At 39.1% G+C, this 13,685-nt stretch overlaps 2 protein-coding genes across 6 annotated transcripts in view; one reads left to right on the top strand and one right to left on the bottom strand.

Moving 5' to 3' along the window:
• The window catches only part of PAQR3 (progestin and adipoQ receptor family member 3), a 27,164-nt gene extending 14,849 nt beyond the window's left edge, over positions 1–12,315 (top strand). Inside the window, exons 6-8 of one of the 3 annotated variants that reach the window (XR_014015327.1) lie at positions 3,403–3,551; positions 6,406–6,526; positions 12,241–12,315. Coding sequence is in view for 2 of the 3 variants with exons in the window: in XM_081227904.1 (XP_081084030.1) it covers positions 3,403–3,545 (143 nt within the window). In the remaining variant the exon portion in view is untranslated. The other 2 variants (XM_081227904.1, XM_081227905.1) reach the window with 2 other exon arrangements.
• BMP2K (BMP2 inducible kinase) overlaps positions 7,945–13,685 on the bottom strand; it is a 133,199-nt gene continuing 127,458 nt past the window's right edge. For 2 of the 3 annotated variants that reach the window (XM_081227877.1, XM_081227878.1), the window contains one exon: positions 7,946–13,685. In XM_081227877.1, coding sequence (XP_081084003.1) covers positions 12,268–13,685 — 1,418 coding nt within the window. In that variant the 3' untranslated portion in view covers positions 7,946–12,267. The other variant, XM_081227879.1, reaches the window with a different exon arrangement.

The following is a 13,685-nucleotide window of genomic DNA, read 5'->3' as shown; positions in this document are numbered from 1 at the left end:
TATAGAATGGCTCTTCTCTTCTCAAATGTTATCTAAAACTTGAACTTTCTAATGGCTTTCACAAACTTTGTCTTTCACTGTCACCATATGAGTTGAGTCCAGTAGATAGGGTCACCACCATTTCACAGTTATGAACTCCCAGCCACTGCTTTTTTGTGGAGCACTAGTTAGCAATTACCATTTACTTCTTTGTATACCAGCTTATGCTTAAAAATTAATTTATCAGTATATGTGCGAGATCCAAAAAAAAAAAAAGAGGCAAAGGAAAATAACAGGATAATGAAAAGCCAGGTTTAGAATTACTTCATAATGTATCTATCGTAAGTTTCTATAAAAGAAAGCCCATCAGTCTGGCTTTCAGCTTCCTGGCACCCAGTGGTAAGAGGAAATTAATCTAAGTTAAGGGTCTTCATGTCCCCAAGATACACACAATCCAGGAACTTAAGAGGACAGATTTCCCTGCTTCTTCAGTCCAGAGGAAAACGTCTTCTGATAGAAAATAACTAAGAGGACACTGGGTAGAGTGAATAATGTTCTCCACAACATGTATTTGCTTGTTTAGGAGCTTCAGCTCTGGAGTCAGACTGCTTGGGTTCAAATCCCCCGTCAGCCACTTTCTAGCTGCATGAGCTAAATAAGTGACATAAGCTTTCTCAGCCCAGTTTTCTCTTCTGAAACGTGAAGATAATACACTTCTCTCTTGGGGTCACTGTGCAGATTAGATGAGAACGTGCACATAAAACGTTTAGCCCAGTTCCTCACGAGTAGCGAGCACTCAGTAAATCTTAGCAGTTGTTATCATGATGCCCCTCAACCCCAGTTTCATAAATGAAATATGTGGCTTAGGAAGGGACAGAATGATGCAAGTCCAGGTGACCTTTGGCTCAAGTCAAGAGTAACAAGAGGGGCTTCCCTGGTGGCGCAGTGGTTGAGAGTCCACCTGCCGATGCAGGGGACACAGGTTCGTGCCCCGGTCTGGGAAGATCCCACATGCCACGGAGCGGCTGGGCCCGTGAGCCATGGCCGCTGAGCCTGCACGTCCGGAGCCTGTGCTCTGCAACGGGAGAGGCCACAGCAGTGAGAGGCCCACGTACCGCAAAAAAAAAAAAAAAAAAAAAAAGAATAACAAGAGACATAAGGCAGTGGTCTTTCGGTTTGGGGGCTAGAAGTAGGAGAGCAGTTTAAATTCACATTGCAAATTGTCTTCCCTTCCTCCTGGGTTAAGAACCTCTTCCACAGTGAATCAAAGATAGGATTGTGCCGCTCGTCATGTGTGTTGGGGAAGAAGAAAGGATGAGAAACCCCGAACTAGAGAATGAATAGACTGCAGAACCTCAGGCATTCCTCTCTGCACTTGACTTTTCTCCACTGAGTTTTAAATAAGGACGGACTACAAAGAAGAACCTGAATATAAACATTAGGATTTGGGAACATAACTAGGACATGTCCCTGAATTGAAGACCACCCATCTGCCAGGCAGGGTCAGAATTCTCCTCAGAAAAAAACAGTTTTGGTAAAATACATTTTTGTATCACTTTATTAATAATTATTTTATTATTTCTTCTTCATCATAGATGTAGAAAATTAACCAGTGAAAGTTGTCTGCACTCTGTGATTATGGCCATAGTGTTTTTAGGCCTTAAAATATTCAGATCAAAAGTTCCTACTTGGGGACTTCCCTGGTGGCGCGGTGGTTGAGAATCCGCCTGCCAGTGCAGGGGATTGCAGGGTTCGGCCCTGGTCCAGGAAGATCCCACATGCCGCGGAGCAACTAAGCCCGTGCGCCACAGCTACAGCTACTGAAGCCCGTGCGCCTAGAGCCTGTGCTCCGCAACAAGAGAAGCCACCGCAATAAGAAGCTGGCGCACCACAGCGAAGAGTAGCCCCCGCTCGCCGCAACTAGAGGAAGCCCGCGTGCAGCAACGAAGATCCAATGCAGCCAAAAATAAATAAACAAATTTATAAAAAAAAATTTTTTAAGTTCCCAGTTGTCTAATATAGGGCACCTATAAAAGGTCAAACGTTATGTAACTTAACTTTTCTCAAGATGAGCTTGACATAAAACATGCCCCATGTAGCTGAATGTGTGCAAGTACAGGTACATTTGAGCAAAGATACAGAGATCATAAAAAATGAAACATTCCTTGTCTGGCCCCTCCTCATTTATTACCTGGCTCTAAAGAGAAACATGTTGTAGTGGTGGTGAGATGGTGGGTGAATACTGTGAAATCAAAAAATTTAAACCTAAGAACTTACTTTCAGCTCAGGTTAATTTTTTTTTAGTATATAAACATCACAGTGGTATTTGATGGGTTAAGGGATCCCCAAGATGTCCATGGACAGAATTCAGTGAGTCTGTAATACTTGTATTACAAACTAATCAGTTTTCTTTATAATCCTCAGTGTTTTATGCTTTAAAAATGAGTCTGTGAGCGTCACTAGGCTGTCAGAGTGTTCCATGGCACCAAAAAAAGGCTAAGAACCTCCACGGAAAAGATCCTGTTGACTTATACTTTAAAATCTACTGACTATACTGATTATTATTCTTGGTAAGAGAAGACAGAGAAGGTTAGAGAATATTTATAGGGTTGGCCAAAAAGTTTGTTCGAGTTTTCCCATAAAATATTACAAAAACCCCGGTACATTACATGACCATAGAAGCACCATGAGTAAGAAAAAATTATTTACATTTAAATGTCTATGGCTCTGTATTTTGTTATTTATTTTGTTGTTTTCCAAGATGCTTCCCACATGTTAGTTATTTAATCTCCTTGGAATTTAAACTTGTTTAACCACAAAGAGAAATGAAGTAATTTTCCTACGTTGTATATGAACTAATCAGCCTTAGTTAATTAACTCATTACTAATTACATTTTGCAGATTGTTCCATTAGTCTGATAGCACAAGATTCAGGTCTGAGCTTTCTCCTTACACACCTGCTTAAAATAAAAAGTGCTTCAAGTAGACTTATACCCAAACACAACCGTGCATCTGCTTCATACCTATTAAACTCCATGATTTGTAGCACTAATATCTTTTGCTTCTCTCATGTAATGTCTTTTCTTCACCAGGTGTATAAGTTGAGACATGGGAGACAAAAGGTCAAATTCCTGAAATTAACCACGTCTTGATTTTGTAAAGACATTTGGAATAGTATTTCTAAAATTCACCAGTATACTTAATGAATTTAAAACCTTACAGTCAGACTCAAACATGAATTAACATTGTTTTAGAAAACATTTCAGTCTGAATTAATCTCCAGTTGGTCTCCAGGTACTCTGAGACTGCCAAAATCTTTTTGCTGCTCAGTCATATTTCCAGGGCCAGAGATGGAAATATATTTTTATTTTAATATCAAAATAATTACAGTCAATATTCTTTTCTCTCTACTTTCCCTTCCAGGACAACTAAACTACCTCGGATCAAGCCACCAAATATGGCATGTCCTTGCAGTAGTGATGTTATATTGGTGGCATCAGTCAACAGTATATGTCATGCAGTACAGACATAGCAAGCCTTGTCCTGACTATGTTTCACATTTGTGAATTCAGGTATGGCCACCTGGTGTATTCAGTTATTAAGCAATATATAACGGGGAGTTGTATACCCCACTATTTCTAAGATTCCCATTAGTTTTTCCTTTTCCCTCTAGTTTGATGTATCATGAGTAATACTTTATAAAAATGGAAAAATATACTTGGGGATCTGTAAGAGTAACTGTTTTATGGGCCCTTAAGACTACTAATTTGCTGCTTGTACAGAAAGTGAAAATTAGTTGGCATTCATAACAAACATCTGAATGACAATGAATGTGAAGCCAGTGTAGAAATAGTACTCCTTTTACTGAACACCAGCTTAACTTCCTTAGGAAGGGCTCACCTCCATTATAAAATGGAGTCCTCTTGTGTGATTCCTTTAATAGGAGATACTTAGAGTAGATTATCAATTTTAAGTGCCTAATCAAGGCAAGGTTTGCGATAGCCTGTGTTTAACACAAGCTGATAGTGATTTTGAGTAATCACTAGCCTGTCAATGGATGGTTTGTGAGAAACCGGCACTTAAGATATTATTTCCTTCAGCTGTAGGTTCTCTTCTCCCTAGGAACATTGGATTTTTTAGTTTGCTAGAACAAAAACTTTAAACTCCTTCTCCTTTAAGTTGAGAGAGGTGTTGAGAAAGGGAAAAGAACTTGCATTGTCATTTCCCATCAGATAAAAGTCATGTTAAGGGCTTCCCTGGTGGCACAGTGGTTGAGAGTCCGCCTGCCGATGCAGGGGACACAGGTTCGTGCCCCGGTCCGGGAAGATCCCACATGCTGCGGAGTGGCTAGGCCCGTGAGCCACGGCCGCTGGGCCTGCGCGTCCGGAGCCTGTGCTCCGCAACGGGAGAGGCCACAGCAGTGAGAGGCCTGCGTACCGCAAAAAAAAAAAAAAAAAAAGTCACGTTAAGAACCGATTACATGACCAGGCAACAAATTCTGTGGTCTAAAAACCAAGTTATTAGCCATTTAAGCTTTTCAATTTCAAATATTATTTAATTCCATATAATTGAGCTCTTGCCAGTAGACGGTAGATTTGAGGTTCCAAAATTCCTATAACAGAAGACTTTCACTTCTCTTGAGTTTGCAGTCTTCAATTTCCTGGTGATAGGGGTTCCCAGGTACATGGGTGCTACTTTGAAGGGCATAGAATCCAGATGGCCCAGTTCTTGACCCTGAAATGAACCTTAAGCCTTAGAACAAAGTCATGCAGATGCCCCAGTTGATGACATGATTATTCACCTGTGCTCTGGTCTTTCTCTGTTTATGCATGTGTTAGTATTGCACTGATAACTCACAGTATTGATATACACTATCTAATATTTGGGCCTGAAACTGCATTGTATATACCTAAAAAATAGATCTCGCTGCCCTATTATACAACATAGCACTCTTGTTCTCTGGTCTTTTCATATGCATAAGTTAAATCCCATAAAGCAGTCATTCATAAAAACATGTTGTCTGTTGGAATATAAAATATTACCCAAGTTTCTTAATGGGTTGACATGAACTGCTTTAAATACTGGTGTATCTTCAGAACATTGGAATTTCTAAGTATCAGGAGGTGTTGATTGATGGTGAAGCTTATTCCCAAAATGTCATTTATACATCTGATATTTGGAATGTTACTTTAATGTGCCTCAGTTTATGCATCTGTAAAATTTTGTATTTCTTTTCATTGTAGTGTTTTTGGAATATGAATTCCCCATGCTAGTATCTCAGCAAGGAGAATTCTCCCCCAGTAGGCTAAGGGCACACCACATTATACCCCTTATTATGATGGAACGCCACTTTGAAAATGGCCATTTTACCTCATAGGGCCAGAAATTTGATTCATATGTTAAGTGAAAGAAGATTTTAGTGAAATGATAATAGGATATATTTTCCCTAAAGCATCCCTTATTGGCTTACATGGTATTACTGCTTTTAAACAGATATTTTGTCATTTTGGTCAAACAGAATATACTGTGTAGTTATAATTAATATAAAAAAGAAGTCTAGTTATTTTAGGTCTGGTGCCATTTTTTTATTACAAAATCTTCTCAAAATAAAAACATATTGAACTTTAAATTTCATTTTCTTTTAATTTTTAGAAATAGCCTTTTGTTATAGTGTATGAATTATTTAATACTTGCCATCTGAATTAATCGATAAAAAGACCATACTTTAAGACTGTTCTTGAATTTGAAAAGCATACAGGTCTGACTGTAAAGGAGAACTAAATTATACCATGTAAACGTTTCATCTTTTTATGAAAATATTAAATATTGTAAGAAAGTTCTTTTTATCTTTACTATAATGTACTTATTATAAAGTAGGGAATGAATGAATGTGGATTGCTGTCAACTATAAACACGTCTGTATATCAGCATTTATTGACCACCTACTGTGTGCACATCACTACTGGCAAAATTTTTAAGACATTGTTAACATTAAAGAATATTTAAAAATTGCCTATGAATCTGAGCCTTGTAATGTATATTTATTTTTGTTTTGTAGATTTATTAAAATAAGATTAAAAGTACACTATTCAGCTACAGTACTAAAAAAGACTGGTTTTAATTTTACCAGTGTGTAAACCATAAAAGCTCTTTACCTACAGATTTACATTTTAAAATTATTCATGGCTGTTTTAAATTGTCTATAGTGATTTGTAAGGTTGTAGTTAATTCATTTAAGAGAATTATCTTTCTATATAAAACCATTTTCAAATAGCAAGACAGTGCTTGTCTTTCTTGTTACACTGAGTGCGGTTCATGAGCTGCATGGCAAAATATGTATTATGTAAATAAACTGGGTTTACTAAATATGTTAAGTGCTGCTTGTCATTCTTTATGATACATAACAGCTTCACAATCATATTTTAGAATCAGGAATGAAGCTTCAGGGAATGTGTGTCACATCTTAATGGCATCCCGCCTGGACAGAGTAACCGATTTGAAGATTGTGATTGACTGGCATAAAGCTGTACAACTCTCCATTTGGCAGGTACCTACCTAGAGATATCCTTTGCCCTGCATTAAATATCAAGGGGCAAAGCCTGCATTTCTGGATTCCTGCTGAGCTGAGTAGGTCTGTATTCACTTGTAATCATCATTCCGGGTAATTTTACCCCTGCCAAAGCGTGTGCAGTGAAGAATCAGCTCAGCTATTAGGGGAGGGGCAGAAGTGTCTTTTACATGCATTTTCACAATAACTGTGTTTACACTGGAAAGAGCTACGGATGCTATTGGGTACTAGCATCCCCTGAAATTCTGTACCGTAATTCCTTCGTAGGATAGCAGGAGAATGATCCAAAACTGAAACTACCTTTGAGAAAACATTTTCAGAAAGGAGAGGTAGCAACAGTGGGGGTCTCTTATGAACAGTGAAACGTCCATCCTTAAGATAACAGGAATGATAGCCACCAAGGTCTAATCATGCTCTACAAACCTGGGATCAAAACACTGCAGAACACACGTGTAAATTCAGTACTGCCAACTATCTAAAGCAAAAGTGAACTATCATCTTTTTAAATGTGCAACAAATAAAACTTCAAAAGCTCATGCTTTCAACAGGATAATATTAACTACATCTTACATATGCTGGAGCTGGACTTCCTTAAAGAGGGATGTGCTTACGCAAAATAAACAGCTCTAACTGCAGCATATATTCTTCTCGAAAGAAGTTAACTATAACTGAATTTGAACGGTGGCACATTCCCACACTGTTCTTTTCAGATAACCTTTATCATCGGGTATTTTGCTCCTTGTACCATTTATTAAAAAGAAACAAAGCCCTTATTTTTCCACATAACTTTAGGTAAATGTTACTACTTCCGAAAAAAAAAGTTCATTTCTAACAAATAAGTTGAATCTTTCCACGAGCCACCAATCTAAAACTCCAGTTTGTGGAATAATACATAAGATAATATTGCAATCTTGACGCCAGACTTAGTCCATCAGTCCAATAAACAGGTTTCTCTTTAACAAAGCCTCTTTTCTGACATAATCAAGGACTACAGTATTTTATTTAAAACTAAATATTTTTTAACAAACAGTTAAAATGTCACCAGTTTTTAAAGAAAGAGTTTAAAAAATAAATTATATGTAATGCAAAAACTATGCCAAACATTCAAAAGGTACTTCAAAGTCTTATGTTTTTGCCATACCTTCATCATTGTAAGTATCAGTAATTATAATCCCTGAACAAGTTGTGTTATTGTTTTTGGAGTATAAATGCTAGGTCAAAATGTGTTTTCTTACTTAAATCCAAAGCTGTGAGCTCCTTAGAAGAGAGATCTAATCTTACTCATTTTTCTATTCCATTAGCTGGTGCATAATAGGTGCTTAATGTCTGTGGTGTAAATGAAAGAACTGACTAGAAGTTTGCATCCAAAACTTTTAATAAGATGACAAATAATGAAAAACTCTGAAGTCACTGATTATAAAGAATATGCAATCCATTTGGGATTTATTGCATTTAAAGAAAGCAGATTATTAAAACAGTAGGTATGATAAATACAGTAAGAAAATAACTTTAAATTTCAAACAAAACAAAGTGAATGAGGGACAGGATTCAGTCTATAAGAATAAGCAATGTAAAGGCAATATAGTACTAAAATCAGTTAGTGCTTAATTAGATATAGGAAGAAAAAAAAGCAACTGATTCTGTCTTATAACAGTTTTCCAGCTGTATGTGAGGACTGAAGTTAACTTTAGAAAGTATGTTTTCAACAATTAGAAATATAATAAAGATGTAAATCAGATTTATTAAAAGTTAAAGTTATTTGCTTAGTGGTACATAAAAGGCTTCAGAAAATTCAAGTTTAACAAAAAATGGAAGTGTAATCAAAGAAAGTGCACTTAAAGCTGTTTGCCAGCAATTAAAAAGTAGCTTACTATTACTATTCTGCTTACTATTAGATGACTTTTCAATCACAAAAAGAGCGTAGGAATAAAAACAATTCTCTTTCAAAAGTAGTACAATAAATTTTTAAATAAAAATAACCCCAAATGATAGCCGTTTGCATTTTCATCTGTCTACCTTATTCTTTTAGTGGCTTTTGTAAACCCTCACCAGGAGTGAATGTTCCTTTAGTAATGATTGTGGTTGCAATTCCATTTAAAATTTAAAAATTCACATTAACTCCACAGTAGAGAGGTGTAACATGTACAAGTATGTGTGCGTCTATATATTTACCCTAATATATAAACACCACTGTGTATAAAAGTTTTCAAATAAACTATCATTATGTTATTCTCACAGTAGATCTGTCAGCTCAACATTGGACCTAAAATGCGTAATTTTGCTAAAAAAAAAAAGGGAAGAAAATGTTTACTGCACATTCTCTATATATTAAAACAAATGTACCCAAACTCCTCAGAACTAGTGATACTAATACACGTGTACCTTCTAGCAATGCTGATATGAAGTACCACAACCTAAAATAAACCAAGCAGAGAGGCTGAATAGTAGGAAAACTACTCTGCCTGATGAACACCAGAGTAGAGGAGGGGGCTCCACCTTAGTATTTCCCACCAGCAAGATGAGGACAGCAGTCTATCACTGTCAAACAATAAACAGGGTAGGATCAAAAGCTGCTTCTATCTACAATTCCAAATAATGTCATAACTGTGCCCACGTACACATACACACACACACACACACACACACACACACACACACACACAGGGATGGGGCGCATCAGTGGAAGAATCACACTCTTTCCCGATGGATACTTTTGAATAAACATTCTAGTCAGTTAACTTTTCATCCAGCCTACAACCTCTCCTCCTCTGCCTCATATCTATACCAAGCAACTTTTGTGTCTTAGCAGATACATTCCTCAGTGCCATGAAAACTGATCTTTTTAACACTAACATTTTGCTGAACTGATAATATTAAAATAAGCAAATGGCCCACTTCTAAAAAGATGATTCAAAATCAATAAGCATTATTAAAGCTGTTAGGACAGAAATAACTTTGGCCTCAGACTTTTGCTAGCTTCATAATATTTTACTTCCCTTAGTGATGTTCAAGTATTACAGGTTTAGAGTTATGACTACTTTACATGCTAAAGAAGCACAGAGGACAACTGATTAATAGGAACACGATTTCTTTTCAACTTTCCTTCCTTAAGCAAGAATTGGACCATCCCATAATAGAGCCAAACTTTTACTGAGTGCTGTGTACCAAGTATGTGTTAAGCTCTTTCACACATCTTGTGAGCTTTATTCTCATAATTCTCATAAGGGAATTACCTGGGCATCAGCTGTGTGGAGTGACTTACATCCTAACAGTAGTGGGAAAACATGATGGGAAATGGAAAGCAACCCTACTCCTGTACTCCTTGGGAAAATGCCTCTACTTCAACACAAAGGAATCTCCCCATTTCTCTCCCATTGGGTCCCCTACTAAGTCCTAAATGTCTCTTCTGAGCTATAATCTCAAGGGAAAGAAGGTAAATATTTTAAACAGTGTCAAAGTGTTTCCTTAGGATTTATCTAGCATTATAAGCCAAAGTGTCTATCAGTATCTAAATCATTTAAAATTATTCAGTGTATTGAAAAACAACTGTAAGCAAGGCCTTGGTATCAGACAGACTCTAGGTATTTCATGTTTACATCCCAAGGAAACCATACTAGTTCATCCCTACCCCTTCTAAATTAAGAAACTCATGAGGTTTAGCAGAGACCGAGGCTAAGGACTAAAATAGTCAAAGAAGCATACTGTGTATACATCAACCAACAGATTTCATTAAAAAACAGATTCTGTTTGATACAAACCTACTGTAGTTCATGAATTTACTATGTGTAATCATCAACTCTCCACTTTTAAAAGAAAGTATCACTTGAATCTACTTTGTAAAGTTTTAAAGCACATCTACTTGAGCATTTGCATTAGCAGTATTAATCAACCTGAGAATCAGAAAAAAAAAAAAAGGTGCAAACATAATATTTGCCTTTGGCACAAGGACAAGTAACTGGTGCACTTGGGCTCTAAAAGTACAGCTTTTAAGCAGTAATGAATGTCATGCTTGGTCTGCCTCTGCTTCACTCTGATTCACATACTGCTTCCCCCTTTGTCCACAAAAGTTGTATCTGATTTAAAACATAAAAAAGAGAGAAGCAATAAAAAATAGATGGTTTAGTTACATATACTTTGCTTCTTCCCAAATTTAGAACTGTGAAAACAGGCAAATAGCTCAACCCAACCAGGGCACTATAATTAAGAGATTCTAGTAAGATTACTCATAAAATACATTTTAATTGGGCTCAAAGAGTTAATTTAAAATAGAGCAATCGGGGAGAGTGCCAGTTGAAAAGAGTTTTCACCCTTTTTTTGTAAATAGCTTTAATGGTTCTAGAAACCTCTAAATGTTAATTTGATAGGGAAGGACAGTTAATTATAACTTAAAATAGTTGGAGACACAGGAAGCACAGATACTCTATTCACATTAATTCATAGACGTGATTTCTATCTTATTAAACAACTTCTATAAAACCTCAAGTTTCTAATTAGGATTTGTGATGTTAAAAAAAAGGCAATTTGGTAGCTGGGTTCTTTTCACTAAAGACACAATCAGCTAACTAGCAGAGTGGAGATGCTAGCCCCTGGTCATCTGACACCTCACAGCCACTCTCAGATCTCCTGTTACTAGTGCAGAGGTATTTGCGGCAGGATGCGCGAGTCCTGCCCGTAAGGCTTTGTGGGTTTCGCTGTTCTGTGCACTTTATTAAAACTACTCCACCCTCCAGACCTAACTCAGAAATTGCTGCTCACGACTTGGGGAATAGTTGGCGAAGGTGGTAATTTAATAAAGCACATTATTAAATGCAACATGATTTTACATTGTAAACGTCTCAAAAACTCAGGGTTTTAGCTACATATTTTTCCCTAAAATTTCTATATGACCCTTGTCCTCACTCCCAGTTTTTCCAATAATCTGCTTTACTAGGGACATGATAAATTTTGAGCAAGAAGCCATTCAAAACCAGAACATAAAGTGTTCCTGAAGTAGAGTGGTTTTTTCTTTGTATCATTTTTTTCTCTACATTTTTCCACCTGTCAGATATCTATCTTTAGTTTTTGTTCAAGGTGTCTACATAGATATTCCATATTAATGGCACTTGTTTTTTTAAATGAAACAGTTTTAGGCACAACAGTCAGTGACCTCTGGCTCCGCTTTGTAGAGAAAGGTGTAAGGACTAAAATCTCTGCACTCTCCAGATAATAACTTTCTCACTCTTTATGAGAAGTGGATTTTTTTTCCCCAGTGTGGAAATTAGAAGAGACCTTAAAAAAAATCCACAAATGCAACCTGTGTATGTACAAACAACCTTAGTTTTAAATGCTGGATTGTGGAATGAGCCTCGGATACGCACACAAAAGTGACATTCTGTTATAAAAGTAAAGCTGCAGCTTTCCAGTCCCTTTTCAGGGACCACACGACTGGAAAGGGCCCACACGCTTTCCCTGGATTTCTGTGCCTTCACGTCTGCAGCTGAAACCCCAGGTTAGAGCTTGCCATTTCACTCCCTTTGCTCCTGCGTGGAAGAGACGTGGAGTTGCTACCCTGTGCAGATACATCCTTTTTCTATTTGGTTTATTTAAAAATCACCTATTCTGATTGACCTGTAAGAATGAATGATATAAAGAGCTATACAAATAAATTTTCTTTCAAATTCATAAAACTATTCATACGTTTTTCTTGGAAACAGGAGTTAATAACAAGAGTCAGAAGTTATCTACTGTTTAGAAGGAAACGGAGCAGCACCGAATGGGTCCAATTCGACTGGCTGGGCCTGTTGGGACTGATGTGAGGTGACGCTTTGCACCACGAGTTCTGTAAAGGGCACGGCACCAAAATCATCCATTTTCAACGCATCTGCCCCGGGGAACGACCCGTGGAGTGAATTCGGCCTGGGCCGCCCGGGCAGGACGGGGTTGTGGTCGGCACGGATGTCGCTCAGGCCCTGATGCGGGGGGTGCCACGGCAGGTCCGGAGGGTGGAACGGCTTGGCCCCGAAGGGGTCCAACAGACCCTCATCGGCTTGCAGGACGTGCCCTCTGTCCTTCCCGTCGGTCAGGGCAACGCTGATGTTCTCCTTGGAGTCCGAGATGGTCAGAAATTCATTGCTGCTCTGGGAGTCCCGGCGGCCCACCCTCTTGTGCCTGCGGGCCCTCTCTGGGGTGCGGTAGGCGGGCTTGGCCGGCTTTTTGGCGCCGGTGGGCGTGCCGTGGTGCCGCTTCCCGTTACTCTTGGCCGCCTCCTGCTTCGTGCGCCTCTGGCGGGAGGACAGTTTCTGCAAGCTGCGCTGCTTGACTTTTTGCTGCTGACTGCCGGTTATCTCTTCAAAGGGCACCAGCCCAAAAAGGTCCTCGTTGCTGTCGCTTTTACTTGCTGATGTGGGCAAGGGCTGGAACGGAGTGGAGCCAAATATATCCACACTCTGCGGACGAGCGGGGAGCGCGGGCGCGTCGGGCACGGGCACCTTCTTGCTGAAGGGCGCCTTGGTGAAGACATCGAACTCCTCGGGCTCCAGCCCCACGGCGGGAAGCCGGCTCTCGGGGGAGGGGTCCTTCTCCGGCTCCCCTTGGCGGGGCTGTTGAGCACGCGCAGCAAAGAAGGGGACGGCGCCAAAGACATCAAACTCCGGTCTGGGAGTCCGCGCCCCGACGTCCGAGGGTAACTGGGTGGGCGTGAGGACTGCTGCACTAGGATCCTGGATCGCTCCGCTGCCAGATGTGTCTCTGTAGACCGGGCTGGCGTCGCTATACTTGGCTTTGGCCTGCTCGTAATCCGAATCGGAGCTGTGTTTCTCTTCTTCTTCCTCATCTTCAGAATCCATAAGCAGAGGCCTGTGACCCAGATTTTCCGGCTCAGTATCGTCGTCGTTAAAATCTCCTTGTTCTCCCTGAAGAACTTCTTCATCCTCTTGCTCTTCCTCTTCGCTGCTCTTAGGAGAAGGGGGATCTGATTCAAAATCACTCTCAGATTCATCATTCCCCTTTTGCACCTGACCGTGTACTGATGAATTCTCTGAGGTTTTCTTTCCAGTCCGGTGGTCTTTAGATACTGGGCTTGCTTTTGTATTCTTGATAGGGTTTTCAGTGCTATTTTCTTGATTCATGGATGAATGTTCAACTTTCTTTTCAGGAGAAC

This window comes from Mesoplodon bidens (genome assembly GCF_964165515.1).
Source record: "Mesoplodon bidens genome assembly, chromosome: 1".
In the NCBI taxonomy this organism is placed as follows: Eukaryota; Metazoa; Chordata; class Mammalia; order Artiodactyla; family Ziphiidae; genus Mesoplodon; species Mesoplodon bidens.
Note: the sequence above shows the minus strand (reverse complement) of the source record. Positions and strands in the feature narration are given on the sequence as shown.